Source organism: Oncorhynchus mykiss, chromosome 15 (assembly GCF_057628025.1).
Source record: "Oncorhynchus mykiss isolate SJ-2025 chromosome 15, ASM5762802v1, whole genome shotgun sequence".
Classification (NCBI taxonomy): Eukaryota; Metazoa; Chordata; class Actinopteri; order Salmoniformes; family Salmonidae; genus Oncorhynchus; species Oncorhynchus mykiss.
Window position 1 is genome coordinate 52,345,849 of NC_143036.1, and position 23,610 is coordinate 52,369,458.

Sequence of the window (23,610 nt, forward strand, 5' to 3'; positions counted from 1 at the left end):
CAGACGGCCAACTGTAGTATATCTCCATCCCGGCCCCACACCCAGCAGGTGATAAACAAGGCAATAATGAAGGCTCGACTATGCAAAACGCACTTGTTAATTTCTTCCCTTTTTTTTATTTCTAATATAAATACAACATCGATACTATGCATTTGGCTATAAGAGCTCGTCTTTAGGAAGCTCAGGAGTTTCAGATACAGCAACACTAACAGACAACCATTTCCTTTAATTATCAGACACATTCAGAGAGAAGCCAACATCCCTTAAAATGCACCTGTTCACATGTTATAATGCTACATGCCAAGTACACCATTTTTCCTATACATCAAAGTGCAATGTCACAATAGATTAACTCTAGGATTCATAATTCAGTCTTCTACTAAAACATTTTGATTATTTCATTCTAAGTGCTGCTGCTCTTCGTTCAGGACATGCGTGAGTGGATTACAACTCCCCACAAAGGAAAGGGTAAAAAAAAGGCACTTTCACATTGGCACACACATCCCCAGGACTCCTCAAACATGCACACACACCAGTTCCCAACCCAGTAAAGAGGACACATTCAGTGTGCTGTTGTTCAAGTGTATTTTGGGCATTTACACCCAAGAGCCCCACCCGGTTTGCTTACTGTGAACTTAAGGTTATTTAGTGACTTCAGTGTAACACAAACAGACACACTATATTCCCACACACAAAACTAAGTGCCAGCACACACGCACCCCTGTCCTGCACATGTTCTGGTACTAGAGGCAGACATGAATAATCCATTTTATCCACCATCGCACTTACAAAGGAACAGAACGAGGGCAGGCAGAGAAAACACACACACACACAGACAAACAGGGCAATGGGGAAAGAAATCACACATACCCAGGCTGAGGGAAACGTACTCTACAAACTCCTAACCCCCTGTACCTCCAAACGATTTCCCCTGGCCTGAGTGTGTGTATCGGTTGAACACAAGAGAAGGCTGTTTTCTAGTAGTGAGGGTTAACGCCACCGCTGGCCCTGTGACATTAGTGCCCGCTGAACATTCAATAGAGAGCTGAACGTAATTAAATACGGGAACATTCATTAAAATAGCTGAACATTGGTTAAATAGAATGTGAGTTTTGTCACCAATGCCTCGAGAGGCTTCGGTTGAGGCATTAGTGAGCTTAGCAGCGGAACCAAGTGAAATAGAAAATAAAAAACATCAGACATCCGCCCTTGTTTCCACACTGTGAGCCTCCCTTTACCCATCAGGCACCTCATCACTCCGCATCGTCCCTTTCTTTTGCTTCGCCAATGAAAATCGCTTGTAGATACAGCAGCCAATTGAACTACACTAAGAATACAGCAGCCTTTTGGTGATAGACCTTCATTAGATGAAGAGCCTATTGTCATTACATAATCAACGTTCACATCACTGAAACTACATTTCACTGGAGAACTACACTTCCCACACATCTGTGACTACATCTCTTTTACAGGATAGGGTTCTGCTTTCTTTAGCTTATACTTTTTTCTTGTACTTCTCCCATTCAGCAGTCCCATTTTACATAGCTACCCTCTGATAAATGCTTCGATACATGGAGAAAGTTAACTCCTATACACCAACAAGAGTACACACCAACCTGACAACACACATAAATATCATGGTATATCATGTATTATTTTGTATTACTACATAAAACCCTTTTCGTTTCAGATCTGTCCTACCGCTTTCTACCTTTGTTCAGGTTTCGAAACAGTAAGCAGGTACCCTGTTCTCCTATTCTTTAATTTGGCCTGGTTTGGCTCATCACATGGTGCAGGACTTGTCCAGCAGAGGGGGGGTATTACTCTTGGGGGGCACCAGGGGTTTGGGCCTCAGGGCTGGAGGGCGAAGTGGAGCCCCCATACGGAGTGGAGTCCCCACTACAGGCTTGAAGGAGCCCAGGGTGTCAGGGGAGGGGTTGGTGGATCGGAGGGGTGCGGGAGGGGGGCCAGGGAGAGGAATGAGGGGGCTCAGAGGGCTAAGGGGACTTGGGGTACCAGGAGTCCCTGGGGTGGAGGGGGTGCTGTGGGGGCTGGGTGACTCGGAGGAGCAGGCTGTGATTGGGCTGTTCTTAACCTGCTCCAGAGTGTCCAGGACCACGTCTGGAGCCGGTCTGCAGCCCCCACGCTCCATCTGCTTCAGCTGCCCCAGAGCCACACTCACACTCTCCTCTATATCCTACGGAGAGACGGGAACGAGGCAGGGTGGAGGAAATAGAGAACATATAAGATGAAGTGTAGTTTGATGTGTGCAGCAGGTGTCTGCATGTACAGTTAATGTCGGAAGTTTACATACACCTTAGCCAAATACATTTAAACTCACTTTTTCACAATTCCTGACATTTAATCCATGTAAAAATTCCTTGATTTAGGTCAGTTTGGAGCACCCCTTTATTTTAAGAATGTGAAATGTCAGAATAATAGAGGATTTATTTCATCACATTCCCAGTGGGTCAGAAGTTTACATACTCAATTAATATTTGGTAGCATTGCCTTTAAATTATTTAACTTGGGTCAAATGTTTCGAGTAGCCTTCCACAAGCTTCCCACAATAAGTTGGGTGAATTTTGGCCCGTTCCTCCTGACAGAGCTGGTGTAACTGAGTCAGGTTTGTAGGCCTCCTTGCTCGCACATGCTTTTTCAGTTCTGCCCACACATTTTCTATGGGATTGAAGTCAGGGCTTTGTGATGGCCACTCCAATACATTGACTTTGTTGTGCTTAAGCCATTTTGCCACAACTTTGGGGTCATTGTCCATTTGGAAGACCCATTTGCGACCAAGCTTTAACTTTACTGAGGTCTTAAGATGTTGCTTCAATATATCCACATCATTTTCCATTCTCATGATGCCATCTATTTTGTGAAGTGCACCAGTCCCTTCTGCAGCAAAGCACCCCCACAACGTGCTTCACGGTTGGAATGGTGTTCTTCGGCTTTCAAGCCTCCCCCTTTTTCCTCTAAACATAATAATGGTCATTATGGCCAAACAGTTCTATTTTTGTTTCATCAGACCAGAGGACCAAAAAGTACCATCTTTGTCCCCATGTGCAGTTGCAAACTGTAGTCTGGCTTTTTTATGGCGGTTTTTGAGCAGTGGCTTCTTCCTTGCTGAGCGGCCTTTGCTGTTGTTCTGGGATTGATTTGCACTTTTCACACCAAAGTACATTTATCTCTAGGAGACAGAACTTGTCTCCTTTCTGAGCGGTATGACAGCTGCGTGGTCCCATGGTATTTATACTTGCGTACTATTGTTTGTAGAGATGAACGTGGTACCTTCAGGCATTTGGAAATTGCTCCCAAGGATGAACCGGACTTGTGGAGGTCTACAACTTTTTTCTGAGGCTGATTTCTTTTGATTTTCCCATGATGTCAAGCAAAGAGGCACAGAGTTTGAAGGTAGGCCTTGAAATACATCCACAGGTACACCTCCAATTGACTAAAATTATGTCAATTAGCCTATCAGAAGCTTCTAAAGCCATGACGGAATTTTCAAAGCTGTTTAATGGCACCGTCAACTTAGTGTATGTAAACTTCTGACCCACTGGAATTGTGATACAATGATATAAGTGAAATAATCTGTGAAAAATGACTTGTGTCATGCACAAAGTAGATGTACTAACCGACTTTCCAAAACTATATAGTTTGTGGAGTTGTTGAAAAACAAGTTTTAATGACTCCAACCTAAGTGTATGTAAACTTCCGACTTCAACTGTGTGTGTGTGTGTGTGAGAGAGAGAGAGTACCTGTGCCAGTGTGTCTGGGTCCAGGGTTCTGGAGCTGAAGCCGTGTTGCCCGCTGCTGGAGCGCCGGATGGGCGTGTCTTCAGGCCGACGCAGCGAATCGTGGCGGCTCACGGTAACTGTCACCGCAGCAGTGGAACGGCGACGACGCTCGGGGCTGTCTAAAGGCGGGGTTAAGCCAGTGCTCCGCCCCAGAAGGAGCTCCCGCGGGCTGAAGTGACCAGTGACGGGCGGCGAGTTCCTCTCCAACACACCCACGTTACCATGGTCTTTAGAGCGACCGAGGGGGCGGCGGAAAATGTCAGTCCGCTTCCTGCGGTGGCTGCTGTCGAGAGACGTAAAGTATAGACCGTTAACTAAGATTAGCGCTTGACTAAATATGCACTCCACAAACCGCTAGCTTAGCTTTGTGCAAGTTATAGATTGGTGGTGTGTTATTAACTACTGACCTGTTGTAGGTCTCAGGCAGGGTAACTACTGACCTGTTGCAGGTCTCAGGCGGAGTAACTACTGACCTGTTGTAGGTCTCAGGCAGGGTAACTACTGACCTGTTGTAGGTCTCAGGCGGGGTAACTACTGACCTGTTGTAGGTCTCAGGCAGAGTAACTACTGACCTGTTGTAGGTCTCAGGCAGAGTAACTACTGACCTGTTGTAGGTCTCAGGCAGAGTAACTACTGACCTGTTGTAGGTCTCAGGCAGAGTAACTACTGACCTGTTGTAGGTCTCAGGCGGGGTAACTACTGACCTGTTGTAGGTCTCAGGCAGGGTAACTACTGATCTGTTGTAGGTCTCAGGCAGAGTAACTACTGACCTGTTGTAGGTCTCAGGCAGAGTAACTACTGACCTGTTGTAGGTCTCAGGCAGGGTAACTACTGATCTGTTGTAGGTCTCAGGCAGAGTAACTACTGACCTGTTGTAGGTCTCAGGCAGGGTAACTACTGACCTGTTGTAGGTCTCAGGCAGGGTAACTACTGACCTGTTGTTTTTTTTAATGGGGTGGATCAGCTTAATATTGCTGATAGATTGTCGCTTCCAATCCCCCATATTTTTGGGGTAAATATATGTATTGATATACATGCCATACATAAACATATAACTTTTTAGAATTGATCTTCCTTTATTATTCCCCACAAACCCTACCACCCCTCCCCCAATTGAAGTAAACTATTAAACAACACTTAGGCTTCTACTTCCAGCTTATACATACTATGCACATTTTACAGACACAATAGTTATATTTTGATTGTTTTTAGTCCTGGCCTTCCTCTATTTCTGATGTCCATCCAGTTTGATTTCTATTTGCAACTGTTATTTCAAAAGTTCGGAACCTATATACATTTTATAAACCCTGTATGTTTTACATTTATCTTATTAGTCCCACCCTTCAGCTCCATTCAACCCCTCCCATCTATCTCTTAACACCATCCATATTGGATATCTCTTTACTGTGCCGTGATGCTTCACAAATGTACTAAACCTTTCTATTCTCATAGTTTCTACAGATTGTAAATTAAAGATTTTTTTTTTTCTAAAATATTTATATTATTTATCAATTGACTGACTTTTAAAAATCACCCAGTATTTGCAGTGTTAGCTCTAGGTAAATGTTGCAATTCTTCAGCCATTCCTGGACCTGTGACCAAAAACGAGCTACATATGGACAGTACCAAAATAAATAATAAAATGACTGCCTCCCCGCAGCAAAATCTGCATAGCTGGGAAGATTGTATCCCATATATATATATATATATATATATATATATCTCAGCAAAACAAAAGAAATGTCCCTTTTTCAGGACCCTGATTTTCAAAGATAATTAGTAAAAATCCAAGTAACTTCAGATCTTCATTGTGTTTTTCAGAGTCAGTAGAAAGGCCTCTTTAGTGTCCTAAGTTTTCATAACTGTGACCTTAATTGCCTACCGTCTGTGAGCTGTTAGTGTCCTAACGACCGTTCCACAGGTGCATGTTCATTAATTGTTTATGGTTCATTGAACAAGCACGTGAAAGTGTTTGAACCCTTCACAATGAAGATCTGTGAAGTCATTTGGATTTTTACGAAGTATCTTTGAAAGACAAGGTCCTGAAAAAGGGCTGTTTCATTTTTTGCTGAGTTTATCATTTAAAAAGCAGGTCGCTTGGTGTAGGCAAAACCATAATCAAATAGGTAAGCTAGGATATGACCAAAAAGTTAATCAGGGTGATTTTTCCACTGTATTTTTGCTAACTTTCAGCAAAAATGTATTGTAGTCAGATAATTTATTTATTTTGGGATATGTATACTGAGTATGTCCACATCCCCATCAGACCATTTTATTGGTAAACTACACGGTAATGTAAAAGTAGCATTTTTTTGGTGATCCAATACGCAATATTTACTTATCATAATTTGGTTTTAATCCAGAGAGGTTAGAAAAAGTATCTTGATCCTCTGAGGCTGTGGAGGGATTCTAATTGTGGATTTAAAAGAAAATATGAATCATCAGCCTATAATGACACTTGTTTTTAAGCCATGGATTTCTAATCCCTTGATATTATTGTTGGATCTAATTTTTACCGCTAACATTTCGATGGCAATAATAAATAGATATGCTGATAGTGGACAACCTTGTTTTACTCCTCTTGACAGTTTAACACTTTCTGAGATGTAGCAATTATTTACTTTTTTACACCTAGGATTACTATACATAACTTTAACTCATTTTATAAGAGATTCTCCAAAATTGAAATATTCCAGGCATTTATATATAAACTCCAGTCGTACTTTATCAAAAGCAGCTATGAAAACCAAATCTGGTTTTGCAGATATTTCATCGTGTTCTATTGTTTCTAGTACTTGTCTTATTATCTTCAAAATATCGTCCATGTAAAACAACCTGTCTGATTAGGATTAATAACTGACAAAACCTTTTTAATTCGATGATCTAAGCATTTAGCTAGAATTTTTGCATCACAACATTGAAGTGTAAGATCCCGCCGATTAAAAATAAAAAATGGACTGCATCTTTATATATACTACTTGGATCCTGTTTCAGTAATAATGAAATCAGACCTTGTTGAGTGTCCGATAATCTACTATTTATAAAGGAGTGGTTAAAACATGCTAATAATGGTCCTCTGAGTATATAAAAAAAAAGTTTGGTATGCCATCCAGCCCTGGAGTTTTCCCAGAATTAAATGCTTTAATTGCATCAAGAAGTTCCTCCCCTGTAATTTGGCCTCCTCTCAGGCAAATTAGCTACTGACCTGTTGTAGGTTTCTGGCTGTCTGTCAGTAGGAGAGTTCAGCTCACTTCTGGCTTTCTTGTCGTCATTGCTAGTGCTCCCACTGTCGCTGTCCACTGTCGATGCAGAGTCAGGCCTGAAACACCACACAGCACCTCTTATCAAATAATCAGCACTAAACAGAACCTGCTCCCTAACCAAATCAGTTTTAAACAGAACCTGTTACCCAACCAATCAGGGCACTGTAACTAATCAAACAAATTATCAAATCAGTCAATCAATACCAGTGTCCAGTAATTGTTCACTGCAATTTAATTAACTTAGGTCGTCAATCCATAAATCCCCCAAAACAAGTTTAAATAATCAAAAACTGGGCAGTTCCTTTGATACTTCAATTCCTCATTCTACAGTTAATTTGATAACAGTCCACAACGGGATGCCGCTGTAGGCATATTTTACAGACATCTTCTCTTGGCATTTTTGTGTTACTTAGCGTGTATGCTATGTGCTAGCTATGCTGTAGCCGTGTACTTGCCTGTCCTTCAGTGTTATGTACTGGTGAGGCACCAGGCCATGGGTGCCGTTGAGTCGCCCCTCCCACCAGTCATGTGACGCACGCTGGAACAGCTGCAGGGTCACTCCCTTCTTAAAGGAGAGCTCCCGCCCCGACCGGCCTGTATAGTCAAACCTGGCCACCGCTTCTACTGCTTCCCCCTCTGAGAGACCGAGAGAAACGGAGAGAGAAAGAAAGATGGGGAGGGAGAAAGAGAGAAACAGAGAGAGGGGGCAGGAAGCGGGAGGCAGAAGGACAGAGAGAAAGGAGCGATAAGAGCCAGATCGTATGATCGGGACCTGTCAATAACTCATCTCCCCAGCTCGACCTTGCCCGAGCTCAGCCAATGAGGAACGAGGTGGACGCGAAAGAGAAATCAGAGCATAAGAGTCTTAGCTAACCATCACCCCACTGCACCCCTTCCCCCCCACAATGGGAGAGAGGGGGGTCTCTATGCTAGCTGTTGCCATGGAGACAGCTCTCTATCCATTGGTGGATGAGAGAGAGAAGCCCACTGGGTGATTGTGTAGAGGTCAAAGCATACCCTCCTCACTGGTCTGAGTCTCTGTGCCGCCGTCGGGCTCCGCCTCCCCACCCGGCTCGCTGAACGGACTCTCGCTAGAAAGGGAGAGGGGGAGAGAGCGAGAGAAAGAGTTTGGGTGTGGGGGAGGAGAAGGAAGAAAAAGGCAGTGTAAGTACCATAACTGCAGCAGTCAGCAATACTAGGCAAACTTGGTAGAACCGGGCCCTCTTGATATTTCACAAAATGGATGAACAGAATGATAAAAGCACAGATGGTTGCAAGGCTTGAGTATACAGTATAGTCCATCTGTCTCACCAGTACTGTTCTCCAGTCATGCACTTCTCATAGACGGGCCCAGGCAGCTCCGGGGGGTCGGGGAAGATGTCGTGGTGCAGGATGACCGTCTTGATGACCTCATTAACATGCGCCTGGCAGGCCACCTGGTCCAGGGCGTCGGGCGTGGGCAGCAGGGTGGGGCCGAAGACGATGGCCAGGTTCCCAGCATCCATCATGTTCTCATCGCTGTACTGGGATAAGCTGTGCAGGGGGCACAGGGCAAATGTTAGTACTTAAACACCACATCACTTTATTTTTTTCCCCTTATTTTTTCTTTAAAACTTTATTTAAGTCACATTGAGATTCAAAATCTATTTTACAACAGAGCCCTGTATACATATACATTGTGTATAAAACAATATAATTCAGCACACAATAACAAAATAAACGTATTGAATAAAAGCAATCACATTAAACTACAGAGGTCCTCAATCATTAATGTAAACTGCCCGAGTGGCACCAGCACATGTAACTGCAGTGAACTCTACAGACTGTTCCACAGATTAGAGGCAAAAAAAAAACACGCAGATTTTCCCAAATCCGTGGAGGCCTATTGTTATCCATTCCTGAGAAGGGATTTGGTCATTTATGATTCTTAACTTCATGAAGTTACATATGAAGGGAGTGTCTGTCAGATTGCTTTGGAAATCAAATTGCTGTGGTAGTACTACACCCAGGCCTAAATCCTGATTGGTTTATATTAAAAATGCAATTGTCAGATAAAACGATAAAAAGTTGTACATTAACCAAGGATTCATGAATCTTTTCTAAAGAAGGTAGTATTGAAATGGGGTGACAGTTGTCAAGATCATTTGTATCCCCACTCTTATGGAGTGTCAGCACATATGTAGATTTCCATGCTTTTGGAATACTTCCTGATAACAATGTTAAATAAAACATGTGGGCTACTGAGCCAGCAATAAAAGCAGGAAGTAAAACACTCCAGGATACAAATAGAAGTAAACTGAATGTCCATCATACTCGTACCGAATACTGTAATATAACATTCTGCAATCTAACATTCTCTGCTGTGGTAGATCACACCAGCACCTCACACTTCTCCCTCTCCTCCCGTTCACACTTCCTCCTCCATCTCTATTTGGAGCTGCAGAGATGAGACATCGTGTTCAGCCAAATACAGACAGACCCTGTTGTGTGTGTGATCTAGACTATTGCAGACCTATATGTTCTAGACTAACCCGGTACTGGTTCTGTGTTCTCAACTAACCCAGTACTGGTTCTGTGTGTTCAACACTAGTCCAGTACTACTTCTCTGGGTTCTATACTAGTCCAGACCTGGTTCTGTGTGTTTCTATGTTATAGACTAGTCCAGACCTGGTTCTGTGTGTTTCTATGTTATAGACTAGTCCAGACCTGGTTCTGTGTGTTTCTATGTTATAGACTAGTCCAGACCTGGTTCTGTGTGTTTCTATGTTATAGACTAGTCCAGACCTGGTTCGGTGTGTTTCTATGTTATAGACTAGTCCAGACCTGGTTCGGTGTGTTTCTATGTTATAGACTAGTCCAGACCTGGTTCGGTGTGTTTCTATGTTATAGACTAGTCCAGACCTGGATCGGTGTGTTTCTATGTTATAGACTAGTCTAGACCTGGTTCTGTGTGTTCTTGACTAGTCCAGACCTTGTTCTGCTTGGTTCTAGACTAGTCCAGACCTGGTTCTGCTTGGTTCTAGACTGGTCCAGACCTGGTTCTAGACTAACTCATTACTGGTTCTGTGGGTTCTATATTAACCCAGACGTGGTTAATGTGTGGTTCTGTGTTAGCGTACAGACACTCACTGGTTCAGGAAAGCGAACAGGTATCTCATCACGACCAGAGTCACCCGTGGAACACCCAGTAGAATCTTACGAATACACTGAGCTCTGTCATACAGGCTCTCTATACCTGTGGGAGCACACACACACACACACACACACACACACCAGCTGTCAGTAATATTCCCAGGAACTCATGAGGTGTAATCCTGACACATCCTGAAATATAAGCAGCCCACAGAGAGGCGGCTAGCTCTGTGTGTGTTTCAGAAAGACAGAAAGAAACTGAGTTGAAGACAAAGAAATGGGACTGGGAGATTGTGTGTGGGAGGAAGAGAGAGAGAGAGAGAGAGAGAGGGACCCATTTTGACAGTGCCAAAATGGAATGTATTACTCATAAGACTTTTTATTACTGCATTTCAAAACTGCTCTTTTTGTCAATGAACAGCCGCTGATCATTTATGGAGACCTAAAACAAACAGTTGCATTTAAGTGAAGCATGCAAAGCAATTGGAATCTGTTGCATTTTAAATAAGTTTTGATGGGCCGTATCGACTGCTGATGAGGTCGTTTTTGCAACACATTGCATGTTAGAGCTGTTCAAATGTCACTGTAAATCACAAAACCTACACAGCTGTTAATTTTTTTCAAAACACACACACTAATTGCATACACATACCCCCCCCCCCATTAAAAGACCCCTGTCCTCCTGTCTCGCCACCTCCCCACAGCATAGAGAAAGGAAATGCTACTCACGGACACAGGAAATTAGGTCGTTGAACCTTTCCTTGGGAAAGAGGGGGTTCTCCAGCCCCCGGAAGTAGAGCTTCAGTACACCGGCCACCGAGTTGATGTCATGGTTATTCTCCTCGTCAATCAAGGGGTCATTACCTTGACAACAGAGAGACGGACATGGTCAGTTTCCTCTCCCCTGACCTGGAAGCACAAGTATGATGACCTCACAATGACCTCTCACCTCTCTCAAATGAGTTCTTGATGTCATTGACCTCCACCTGTGACCCCGACACACGGAATATGCCCTGGTGCTGAAGACCTGACGGAGATGGGGAGGCGGTTATGAGAGTCTAGTCAGTACACATCAGAGGAACTTGAAAGGGCTTGATAGGTGTAAGCGGTATGGATTTGGCCCCTAGCCCCTAAATAGGCTAAGTGGAGGATCCACCATGTTATTTTCAACAGTCGGACTCACCATGGAGGTTGATGTAACGGATGCAGCTCTCTACCAGCAGAGGAATGGCTTTAGTCGAATCCTAAAAAAACACATCCAGGCAATTAAGCAACCAGCAGAGGCCAACCACACAACCAGCAGGAGGAAGAGTGGAAACATTACCTGGTGTTTGCTATGGGAGTTCTTTCGTCCACGGCTAGAAGGAGAGAAACAGAGACAAGAGTGACTCAGTTTTGTTTTGCAGAGCTCAAAGACAAGACGTGAGACAATCTAAAAGATAGAAACAGTGCTTCAGTCAATGATGAGCTGTACCTGGTAGTCAGCGTGTCTGCTATATACCCTGGAGAGACGTGAAAGACAGGCAGACAGAGAGAGAGGAGTTTAATTGTCAGACTGGGAGGGCATTAGCACACAAGGCATATTTCTAAGCCGTAAAAGAGGCAGTGAGAGAGAGCCTCGTTCAACCATCCTGATATTGCGAGCTTACATTCTGTTTCCCGACATGGTTTCAAGTGAAACAAAACGAGAGCGCAGCGTTCAAGATGGTGGACCAGGCTAACAGAGACAAAGAGGGTCGACAGCGAGAAAGAATGAGAAAGCAAGAGAGTGTCTCTTACCCTCGGCCATGGCTTTCTTCAGTAGGTCGTGTTTGGCCTGTAGTTTGGAGATCAGATTACTGCCCTCCAGATACTCACGGAACTTCTGTGGACCACAGACAGAAGAACATGCAGCTTTCATTAACTGTACATCTACCTAACTGTCTATATCATCTAGCCTGTGTGTGTGTGTGTGTGTCACCGTAAAGTAGAAGAGCTCAGTCTCCTGTTGGTTGGCACGGCGCTTGGCGAGGCTGGGTTTGTTTAAGTAGCCGTCCGACACGCTGGACTTGACTGACTCTGAAGAGGGGCTGTGCGTGAAACTCTGGGAAACGTCATAGTCATCCAGCACTGTCATGTCCTGAAGGGTGGTGAGAGTGGCCCCCCATGTCTTCTTCACCTGGGTGTAGGGGAAATAGAGTTAGACCAAAGTAATCACTCACAGATTGTCTGTTCATGTATTTGTGGATATGATGTTTGAGCGAGTGTTTATGCACATCTTAAATCTGTATGGTGCAGGTGATGTTTATTTGTGTATGGTAATCACGGTGTGTGTGTGTGTGTGTGTGTGTGAAACCTGCAGATGCAGCTCATTACTCCAGTCTCCAACACTTCTGTGCCCTTCAGGGTGAGACAACAGCTGCCCTCCCATTCCACAACAATCCATATACAATCTGCTCAACAGTAATCCACACTCCAAAAACACACTATACATAACCCAAAAAAGCTATAGCTTCAGGGCACGAAAACCGTTTATTTGTAGGTTTATTTGTACATCTGTTACAAAATCAACCCAACCTTCCTCTCCTTCTTCCCACAGCATGTAGTCTGAGAATCAACCAAACTACAGCAAAGCACACTGGGAAACTGAAGTACATATGACTGTGTGTGTGTGTCTCACCTCCTCGTTCTCTATCTTCAGGGTGGAGAGGCGTGACTGGAGCTGCTGCAGCCTAGATGTGAGCTCTGCCTGCACCTGTGGCTGGGCGGCTATCTGAGTCACCTGACAGGAAACAGGAACAACACACAGCATGACTGGGCGCTTACCTGGGGGGTTTGTGTGTCACTGGGTGTGCGTATGTCTGTGTGAGTGTATGTATATGTGTGCATGCGTGCTTGTGTGTTTTTGCACTCTCACCGGGTCCCCCATGTGGGGCTGGAAGCTGAAGCGTGGCGGGGGGCAGAAGGCGGTAGGGTAGAGGCCCAGCAGGCGCTGTCTGTCTCGGGCAGGATCCAGGCCCTCTACGGCCCCCTCCAGTACTTCCAACCCTGTCCGCCTGGAGGCCTCCAGACTCAGCTCTGCAGACAGGTAGGTCTTCAACGCACGACTCAGACTGGAGTGGTACCCCAGGTCACAACACTGAGTGACGGAGAGAGATGAGATGGTAATGTGTCTTTCTTTCTCCAACACTTTTTGCCAACACTGCTTTGGTAAAAGTGAAATCGGCTTGTTTGTGTGTGTGTGCTCACATCTATGATATCGGGCAGGTCGTGGATGTAGTATTTGAACACAGAGGAGTTGGTGGCCTCCATCGTCAGCAGGTACTCGTTCCTGGCCTTCAGAGACTTCAGCTTGTTCTCAGAGTACTTAGCTTTCCTCTGTAGCGAGAGCAGATAGAGAAGGTGGGGAGAAAATAACAGTTTGAGACTTTTTAGAGACTCGTAAAAAAATCTAAATGAATGCAGGAAAGGAGTGCGTGGGTCTGTGTACCTTCTCCCTCATCTTCTCCATCTTTCGGGCGGCGTTGCGTCTCTGGTGGCGTTCCTCTATACGCATGCCGAATAACGGCTCCACTCCCCCACTAGGCCCCACTTTGCCAACCCCCACCTGACGCTCGGCATCCCTCAGCTTGGTCTCCGCATTCAGCGTCTCCCCATGGTACATGTGGTATGTCTTCATCACCTAGCAACCACAGCCCACAATGCATCAATCTGTCAACAAGTCTGCCCAGGAAAATCATCTGGGTCGTGTTCAGAAGGCACTAATGGTCGGAAACGTTTTGACATGGAAGGCAGAAAGAATGCCCCTCGTTGGACAAGTTCAGGTAGTACCTCCTCCGTTTTGAAAGGGTTCTCTCTTGTTTCGTGCCTCCTGAACGTGACCTTACTGCTCATAGCACAATCACCTATAGAAATGCACCTGATAAATGTTGTACGTCCTCCCTTCCCCTGCGAGGTTAGGAACAGATCTGTCCCCTCTCTAAGTTCTTGTTAGCTCATGTGTTTCTTTATTTACACCAGCAGCTTTTAAGGCTGCCAAGCTTTCACTTAACTAAACGCTCCAATCAGCAACTTTCCTTTGCTGCACATTTTGCTGAAATCACAAAAGCGACTCATTCCTCAAAAGTTCATGTCGCAATGTTTAAAATGAAGCGTGGCCGTTTTTGATGTCTTGCTTAAGCACAGGAAAAGTGACAGTAAAAAAAAAAAAGCCCTGAAGTTAAATGTTTAATGGAGACTGCGTGTGGCAGTTATAGAGGATGTCACTTACGGTGTAGAGTTCATTAAGGAGCTTCATCAAGTCCTCCTGCAGCTGAAAGGTGATCTCTTTGCTCTGAGAGTGGGGGGAGGAGGAGAGGGTAGATGAGAGAGGGGGAACGGAGGAAGAGATAGGGGAGAGATATTTAATCAACCCAGTGGAGAAGGGAGGAGAACTCTGTAGAGTTTAGAAACGCACACACAGGTCATCACTGCAAATGAGAAATAATCAGATAAATAAATACATCCAGAAACGGATGAATCCATAAATAAAACGTATGGTGACAGGAGCTGGGCTGTAGCTCCTGTGTGTGTGTGTGTGTGTGTGTGTGTGAGAGAGAGAGAGAGAGAGAGAGAGAGAGAGAGAGAGTCCTCATGTATTAAACAACTCCTTCCAGTTTGGGAGTTTGAGTTATAGCATTCTGTAGAGCATTAATACTGCATTAAGCCAAATGACTCTGAAATCCCAGAATGGATTAATCCCATTCCACTAGCCTTCTTACTGTGAGGCGGACCAGCTGAGCCTGTCACCATGGACACCAGGCTGTCAGAAACTCAGCGGTGTCATGGTCACCAGCCGGTGTCATCCTGGGCACACTCACAGTGACTGACAAGTGTCATCTGTGTTCTAGAGCTTCATACAGGGGCACACCTTTCACTGGGGTTGGGGACATGTCCCTCCCACATTCTGAAATTGCATTTTTGTCCTGCCCCCCCCCCCCCCCCAGTTGTATCATTGGAATGATATACAAAACGAGGCAACGATGTGCTTTAGGACCATGCGGACGCATCCGAGCGGACGGGTAGAGTGGAGTGTTTATCCAATTGTAAAAAAATATACACAAAACATTATGTCCCCCCACTTCTAAAACCAAAGCTTCATAAGCAGTTATAACACAGTTACGAAGCTTATGTCTAGGCGTACTGTATGTAGCTACTAGCTATCAGGTCTCTCAGCACTTTAGCCCTCATTAATAAAACAGGAGCCACAGAGAGATTAATAATGAACATGATGAGTTGAACTCGGAAGGGGTTTGTGTGGGTGTGTGTGTTTAATGTGTTCTACAGTACTCGGGAGGCAGGCTTCTCTGAACATACACAGGGGAAAACACTCAAATACACAGAGGAAAATGTGGGCAGATTCTGTACTTTTGATTAAAGCCCATCAGGTTAACTCTGTGGCTCCTTTTATAGCTCCCTCTCAAACCAAGAGGCTTCTGGGAAAATACACGGGGAAATATGAGCCTTTACCTTTCCTTCGAAAGGTACTCTTCTAGTCCTCTTCTTGCTCCCTCTCATACTAACAGACTTGTCATTACAGCTATAAAACCCTCTATTCCCTTGGGAAAGTCATCTGTGACACGTGCATGAGAAGAGGCTGTGATTGGCTCACTCTTTTAAGCAGGCGGGCGGAGTCGTCGCTGATGTGCGTGAGACGGGTGATGACGTTGTTCAGGTAGAGGTCACTGAGGGTGGCGTGGTCCTTACTCTCCCTCCTCACCTGGAGAGAGAGAGATCAAGTGTTTACATTGCCTAAACACAGACAACTATTTAATGAAGAGAACCAACATGTCAGCTATATGTGCCTTCACACATTCAAACAAACACTTTCATTACCTGGTTCAGCAGCAGGTACCAGCAGTTAACTGGAGACAGCAAGTTCTGGTCCTTTCTGTAGGAGAGAGAAAGATCGCAGAGGTTGCACTCAAATCAACACAAACACATGCATTAAGCCACTGTTTACGCTTAAACACATACAGTATGAGCTATGCACACACACACACACACACACACACGTCTTCTTACTTGTACTGCTGGTGGTCCTTGGTGCTGCGTGTCTTGGCCATGAACCTCTCAGCTAGTTTCTCCAGGTTCCTGGAGTACTCGGTCTCGATCTCAGCCTTCTTCCTGAAGAAGTCCTGCAGGTCCTGCAGCAGCTGCACCCTCATCTCTGTCTGCTGTTCCAAACACCGCTGCTGTTCCACCAGCTGGGCTCGCACATCTACACACAGACACAGTGCATCTCTGATTATGAGTGTATACACACATACGATTATAGAGAGACATACTGTAAACCAATCAGACATGTTTACACACATCCCTGCATTGATATGGACACAGGTTACCTTAGCGTTCTTAGTGCCCAAGAACACTAAGATAGCCTGCCTAAATGACTACCGACCTGTAGCACTCACGTCTGTAGCTTTGAAAGGCTGGTCATGGCTCACATCAAACCCTAGACCCACTCCAATTTGCATATCGCACCAACAGATCCACAGATGATGCAATCTCTGTTGCACTCCACACTGCCCTTTCACACCTGGACAAAAGGAACACCTATGTGAGAATGCTATTCACTGACTACAGCTCAGCGTTCAACACCATACTGCCCTAAACACCTCCCTCTGCAACTGGATCCTGGACATCCTGACGGGCCGCTCCCAGGTGGTAAGGGTAGGTAACAACACATTCGCCATGCTGATCCTAAACACGGGGGCCTCAGGGGTGCGTGCTCAGTCCCCTCCTGTACTCCCTTTTCACTCATGACTGCATGGCCAGGCACGACTCCAACACCATCATTAAGTTTGCTGATGACAACAGTGGTAGTCCTGATCACCGACAACATTGAGACAGCCTACAGGGAGGTGGTCAGAGAGCTGACCGTGTATTGCAAGGACAACAAGCTCTCCCTCAACGTGATCAAGACAAAGGAGAGGATTGTGGACTACAGGAAAAGGAGGACCGAGCACGCCCCCATTCTCATCGACGGGGCTGCATCGGAGCAGGTTGAGAGCTTCAAGTTTCTTGGTTTCCACATCACCAACAAACTAACATTGTCCAAGCACACCAATACAGTTGTGAAGAGGGCACGACAAAGCCTATTCCCCCTCAGGAGACTGAAAATATTTGGCATGGGTCCTCAGATCCTCAAGGTTTTACAGCTGCACTATCGAGAGCATGCTGACGGGTTGCATCACTGCCTGGTATGGCAACTGCTCGGCCTCTGACCGCAAGGCGCTACTGAGGTTAGTGCGTACGGCCCAGTACATCACTGGGGCAAAGCTTCTGCCATTCCGGACCTCTATACCAGGCGGTATCAGAGGAAGGCCCTAAAAATTGTCAAAGACTCCAGCCACCCTAGTCATAAACTGTTCTCCCTGCTACCGCATGGCAAGCGGTACCAGAGCACCAAGTCTAGGTCCAAGAGGCTCCTAAATAGCTTCTACCCCCAAGACATAAGACTCCTAATCAAATGACTACCCAGAGTATTTGCATTGCCCTCCTCCCTCCGGGAACGCTGCTGCTACTCTGTTATTATCTATGCATAGTCACTTTAATAACTCTACCTACATGTACATATTACCTCAATTACCTCGACACCAGTACCCCCTGTATTTATCCCCACTATTGTTATTTACTGCTGCTCTTTAATCATTTGTTATTCTTTTTTAGCTATTTTCTTAACCGCATTGTTAGCTAAGGGCTTGTAAGTAAGCATTTCACTGTTGTATTCGGCGCATGTGACAAATACAATTTTACTTGAAATACATGCTGTTAGAGCCGATTTGGACATATTTGTATAAAAGACTGAACATACTGAGCTCCATGGACATGTGTAAATATATTAAATAATAATGTACATTATGAAATATTAGGTACGTACCTTTATGATTTATATTTACCTCCCCCCCCCCCACCCCTCCCCCTCTTGCCCATTCATTGTATTGTGGTAAGTGTGTTAGGATAAAGGCAGGAAGTTGGGCCTTCGGGGGGGTCCTTGCTAGATGCGGGAGCGGTATAGTTTTTTGACCATACAGACATACATACAGACAGGTCATATTATGTATTTTCCATATCAAGTAATCTATGCTTTAAGTTGATTGGAGAATAATTTCTTTGTTAGATATAAAAATAATAAACATTTTTGTTGCACCATATCCCTGGATGTCGTTGAATGTTTGGCTGTTTGGAAACCTTGAGTGTGGACTGTATGCGTACCAAACAACCCCGCTTCAGGCTTCAGGTTTAACAACCCCGCTTCAGGATTAATATTTGAAGGAAATCTCCGGTTCGGACACACGCTGGATATTGTTCTATTTGTAATTGCATTCGGACCATAAGGACAGCTCGCTTGGAAGGACTTGAACTCCTAGAATTCGCCAGCCGTGAGTAACCACTGCGAATGAATGAGCTGCCCTGTTCAATGCGATCGTTTGATCATGCATATTATGGAAGCGCAAATGCGCTTATAATTGGAATGTTTGATAAACTTGTGAATGGAATTCAAAACACAGCGCTGTGAAAACAATTAAGTAGTTTAAGTTTGGGAAACACTGAGATCCTATGCACAATGGAGCCTAATCATATGTCTTAATATTTGGCCTAACGTGGAAATGCAATGCATCAACACAACGAATACAGTTTAAGGATCTAAAGATACTGCGTGTTTAAACTTCATTAAAAGGGACAAAACTTATAATGGGATGAAATGTTTAAAACGCATCTGAAATGCCGAACTTGCACATGTTCAATTCAAAATGGGTAAATTTGCTGAAATTGGAGGATTGTGTTTTAAAGCATTAAAGGAGGTCTAAAGGGGCATTACGTTTAACAATCAAAAACCAACAACTGTGTCATTGTAAATTGAGTGAACTAAAAGTGAATGATGGAGGATGAAATCCCCAATAAAACTCCACTGGAGAGGGCAGAGGAGCATCTAAATTCACTCTATGCAGCCCGGAAAGGCAAACTTGGAGTGTGTACACGCAAAATGAATGAAATAAAAGCCCTTCTTGTTGATGGAGGAAACATTGAAACTGTGAATGAGGGTCTTGAAGCATTTGATGCTGTTCTCAATTACTTTAAGAATGCTCATGAATCTGTGCTAGAGCTGGTCACAGAGGAGGAACAGGAGAGCATGAACTATTATCAACCAAGAATGAGAATTTATGAACATTTCCTGAAAGAGGTGGAAATATGGAAAAAAGCTGAAGTTGAGCCACAAACGCTCATTGAACCACACAACAGCATTTCCAATGTGTAAAAAACATCAAGTAAAACCAAGTATTCTAAGACTGCTTCCTCAGTGTCCTCTGCACGCCTAAAAGCTGAGGCAGAACGAGCAGCTCTACTAGCTCGCCAAGCATCATTACAGGACAAGCATGCATTGGAACTGGAGAAAGCTCAACTGGAACAACAGAAAGCTCAACTGAATGTTAGGATGGAAAAAATGGCACTGGAAACGGACATAGCAGCATATAATGCCAAACTGAAGGTCCTGGAGAGTGTTGAGTCAACTTCTCAATCCCATGCTGTGGCAGCCCATTTTCTAAGCCAAGAAGATGGAATGAACTCTTATTTTGAGAACCAGGAACCCGAGGTCTATGAGGAACCTGAACCATCACCTGTTGAGTTTGCTGCATTAGGAGCAGCTCCAAAGACCCCATTTACAAAGGGTTTTACAACAACCGACCACAAAGCCATCAAAACCAATTCAGAAAAGTCATAAACCACACACTTCAGCAGCCAACATCAATGTCTAACAATCAACACAGAATCAACACTGCGGGTATCAGCCATAATACCAGCCATGATAACCTCTCTACTGTCATGCAAAGGCGGAATGAAATATCTGACCTCCTTGTACTACAGCACAAACAGGCCACACTCCCTGTTAGGGAGACACCTATGTTTGACGGGGATCCTCTAAACTTTAGGCCATTTATGCGTGCATTTGAGCATGCTATAGAAGATAAGACTAGCAGTCACCAGGATAGGCTCTATTACCTGGAACAGTACACCTCTGGTCAGCTCAAGGATCTGGTCCGTAGTTGTCTGCATATGGAAGCCAGAAGAGGCTATGCAGAGGCTAAGAAGTTGTTAAAGGAACACTTTGGCAATGTTAAAGGAACACTTTGGCACCACTGCTTACATGGAAAAAGCTTGGAACTGGACAAACATCAAACCGAATGATGGAAAGGGACTGGGTGGCTATGCACTCTATCTTAGAGGTTGCTGTAACGCTATGCAAGACCTACAGCACATGGAAGAGCTTAATCTTCCCTCCAACATAAAGTTGATCATGTCAAAACTTCCATACAAACTAAGGGAAAAATGGAGGTCTACGGCATGTGATATTTTAGAGAGAAGCCACCTGAGGACCCAGTTCAGTGACCTTGTGACGTTCATGGAAAAATATACCAAAATACTGCAGGATCCGTTGTACGAAGATATTCAAGATCCCCTGACCAACAAAATGTTTTTTTTTTAAACCAAAACAGAAGCTGACAGCAGTTCAAGTCCAAGAGTAGGGGAAGCAGCTTTGCCACTGCAGTAGCTGTAGTGGCAGATTGTGACCCTGAAAAACCTCTAAAAGAACAAACATTCAAAGTCAAGAAACCAGGCACCTACCCTTCTGATGCTCCCAGTATCTCATGTGTATTTTGCTCTGGTGAGCATTTCTTGGACGACTGCCAACAGGTGAAGGCGCAGCCACACGAAGCCAAGGTGGAGTTTCTGAGATAAAAAGGCCTTTGTTTTGGCTGTTTGATGAGAGGACACTTAAGCAAAGAATGTAAAAGAAGGATGACCTGTCAGAGCTGTCAAAGAAAGCACCCCACTATCCTACACATTGAAGGAAGAGAGAGATTTAGATCTCTGAAGGCAGATACGAGTGGTGTAGCAGTAAAGCGGGAGGAGACTGTCAGCAGTGCTCTTGTTTCACTGGAAGCTGGTGAAGATACCGGGGCCGGTACAGATTGTGCACTTGCAATTGTGCCAGTTCAAGTAAAGATGGCAAATGGAAGCAAGTCTGCGTTAACCTGTGCATTTCTCGATTCTGTTAGCTCAGCAACATTTTGTACGGAGAGACTCATGAGGCAGTTGCAAGCTAAAGGCAGTGAGACTGAAATTCTGCTACACACAATGGGGCAGGAGAGTCCTACCAAGAGCTGTGAGATATCTGGATTAGAGGTTGGCAATGTGGAAGGTGACACATTTCTTGCATTACCAAAGGTCTACACCCAAAATAAGATCCCAGTGACAAGAGAGAATATTCCCACTCAAAAGGTGGCCATACCTGAGAGGTTCAGTTGAAGGAAATTGATGCCGACGTCGAACTCCTGATAGGCGTAAATGCGCCAAAGGCAATGGAACCCTGGAATATCATAAATAGTATGCAGTGAAAACCCTCTTTGGATGGGTGATGAACGATCCTCTTAACCTCTTGAACCTCTGGGGGCAGTATTTCATTTTTGGATGAAAAACGTCCCCGTTTTAAACAAGATATTTTGTCACGAAAAGATGCTCGACTATGCATATAATTGACAGCTTTGGAAAGAAAACACTCTGACGTTTCCAAAACTGCAAAGATATTGTCTGAGTGCCACAGAACTAATGCTACAGGCGAAACCAAGATGAAATTTCATATAGGAAGTGAGCCAGATTTTGGAGGCGCTGTGTTCCAATGTCTCCTTATATGGCTGTGAATGCGCAAGGAATGAGCCTACACTTTCTGTCGTTTCCCCAAGGTGTTTGCAGCATTGTGACGTATTTGTAGGCATATCATTGGAAAATTGACCATAAGAGACTACATTTACCAGGTGTCCGCTCGGTGTCCTCCGTCAAAACTATTGCGTAATCTCCAGGTGCGTGCATTTTTCCATTTTGAACAGAGGAGAAACCAAACTGCAACGAGTGATTTATCATCGAATAGATATGTGAAAAACACCTTGAGGATTGATTCTAAACAACGTTTGCCATGTTTCTGTCGATATTATGGAGTTAATTTGGAAAAAAGTTTGCGTTGTAATGACTGAATTTTCGGGGGGTTTTCTTAGCCAAATGTGAACAAAACGGAGCGATTTCTCCTACACAAATAATCTTTTTGAAAAAACTGAACATTTGCTATCTAACTGAGAGTCTCCTCATTGAAAACATCTGAAGTTCTTCAAAGGTAAATTATTTTATTTGAATGCTTTTCTTGTTTTTGTGAAAATGTTGCCTGCTGAATGCTAGGCTTAATGCTATGCTAGCTATCAATACTCTTACACAAATGCTTGTGTAGCTATGGTTGAAAAGCATTTTTTGAAAATCTGAGATGACAGTGTTGTTAACAAAAGGCTAAGCTTGTGAGCCAATATATTTATTTCATTTAATTTGTGATTTTCATGAATAGTTAACGTTGCGTTATGGTAATGAGCTTGAGGCTATAATTACGCTCCCGGATACGGGATTGCTCGTCGCAACAGGTTAACAGTTGTACCATGGCAGAAGAATCTGGGCATCCTACGGTGATGGCCAATCGTATCTCACTGGCCGACCTGGGGGTTCTTCTTGTAAATCACTACAACCATGACTTCCCTGAGAGAGAGTGAAGAGAAAAGTGAGATGTCAGCTGAGGATCGTAGGTTTATGGAGATCGTATCAAGCTCCATAACCCTCAAAGACCATCACTACTACTTACCGTTGCCCTTTCGCAACAAAGATGTAGTCCTGCCAAACAATAGTGACATGGCAAAGCAGTGGGCTCTAAATATTATCAGGAATTTCAAGAAGGACAAAGGTTACGCTGCAGAGTACAAAGGCTTCATGGAAGAGATGATAACAAAAGGTTACGCCGAGAAGGTACCACAAGAACAGCTCCTCAGAAAGGCAAGGTATGGTACATACCACACCATGGCATTCACCATAAGCGCAAAGGAACGATACGAGTGGTGTTTGATTGTTCATCATCTTATAAAGGTATATCTCTTAACAGTGAACTCTTTCAAGGCCCTGACCTGGCAAACACGCTTATAGGAGTCTTGCTAAGATTTTGGCAAGAGCACATTGCCATGATGGCAGACATTGAAGGAATGTTTCATCAAGTATGCGTCCATGAAGATTACTTAGACTTCCTGCGATTCCTATGGTGGCCGGACGGTGATACTAACAAAAGATTGGAGGAGTACAGAATGACGGTACATCTTTTCGGTGCTATATCCTCTCCAAGTTGTGCAAACTTTGCACTGCGAAAGAAGACAACTGTGAGAGGTACGATGATGAGGTGATTCAAACAGTTAAGTCCAACTTCTATGTTGATGACTGCCTCAAGTCAGTGGCCACAGAAGAACAAGCCATAGCTTTCACAAAAAACCTCAGGGGTGTGTGCTCTCAGGGTGGGTTCAAATTGACCAAGT

At 44.4% G+C, this 23,610-nt stretch overlaps 1 protein-coding gene across 2 annotated transcripts in view; it reads right to left on the minus strand.

Moving 5' to 3' along the window:
- Window positions 1-96: 96 nt before the first annotated feature.
- LOC110490212 (SLIT-ROBO Rho GTPase-activating protein 1) overlaps window positions 97-23,610 on the minus strand; it is a 31,372-nt gene continuing 7,858 nt past the window's right edge. The window contains exons 2-23 of one of the 2 annotated variants that reach the window (XM_021563475.3): window positions 16,238-16,433; window positions 16,049-16,103; window positions 15,825-15,932; window positions 14,445-14,507; window positions 13,665-13,856; window positions 13,424-13,552; window positions 13,092-13,313; window positions 12,855-12,956; window positions 12,156-12,353; window positions 11,975-12,059; window positions 11,670-11,697; window positions 11,520-11,553; window positions 11,379-11,439; window positions 11,145-11,222; window positions 10,925-11,059; window positions 10,193-10,298; window positions 8,375-8,596; window positions 8,081-8,154; window positions 7,519-7,699; window positions 7,006-7,119; window positions 3,762-4,080; window positions 97-2,197 (exon numbers count right to left, since the gene is read on the minus strand). In XM_021563475.3, coding sequence (XP_021419150.1) covers window positions 1,784-2,197; window positions 3,762-4,080; window positions 7,006-7,119; window positions 7,519-7,699; window positions 8,081-8,154; window positions 8,375-8,596; window positions 10,193-10,298; window positions 10,925-11,059; window positions 11,145-11,222; window positions 11,379-11,439; window positions 11,520-11,553; window positions 11,670-11,697; window positions 11,975-12,059; window positions 12,156-12,353; window positions 12,855-12,956; window positions 13,092-13,313; window positions 13,424-13,552; window positions 13,665-13,856; window positions 14,445-14,507; window positions 15,825-15,932; window positions 16,049-16,103; window positions 16,238-16,433 — 3,116 coding nt within the window. In that variant the 3' untranslated portion in view covers window positions 97-1,783. Of the gene's footprint in view, window positions 2,198-3,761; window positions 4,084-7,005; window positions 7,120-7,518; window positions 7,700-8,080; window positions 8,155-8,374; window positions 8,597-10,192; window positions 10,299-10,924; window positions 11,060-11,144; window positions 11,223-11,378; window positions 11,440-11,519; window positions 11,554-11,669; window positions 11,698-11,974; window positions 12,060-12,155; window positions 12,354-12,854; window positions 12,957-13,091; window positions 13,314-13,423; window positions 13,553-13,664; window positions 13,857-14,444; window positions 14,508-15,824; window positions 15,933-16,048; window positions 16,104-16,237; window positions 16,434-23,610 lie in introns of both variants that reach the window. The other variant, XM_021563474.3, reaches the window with a different exon arrangement.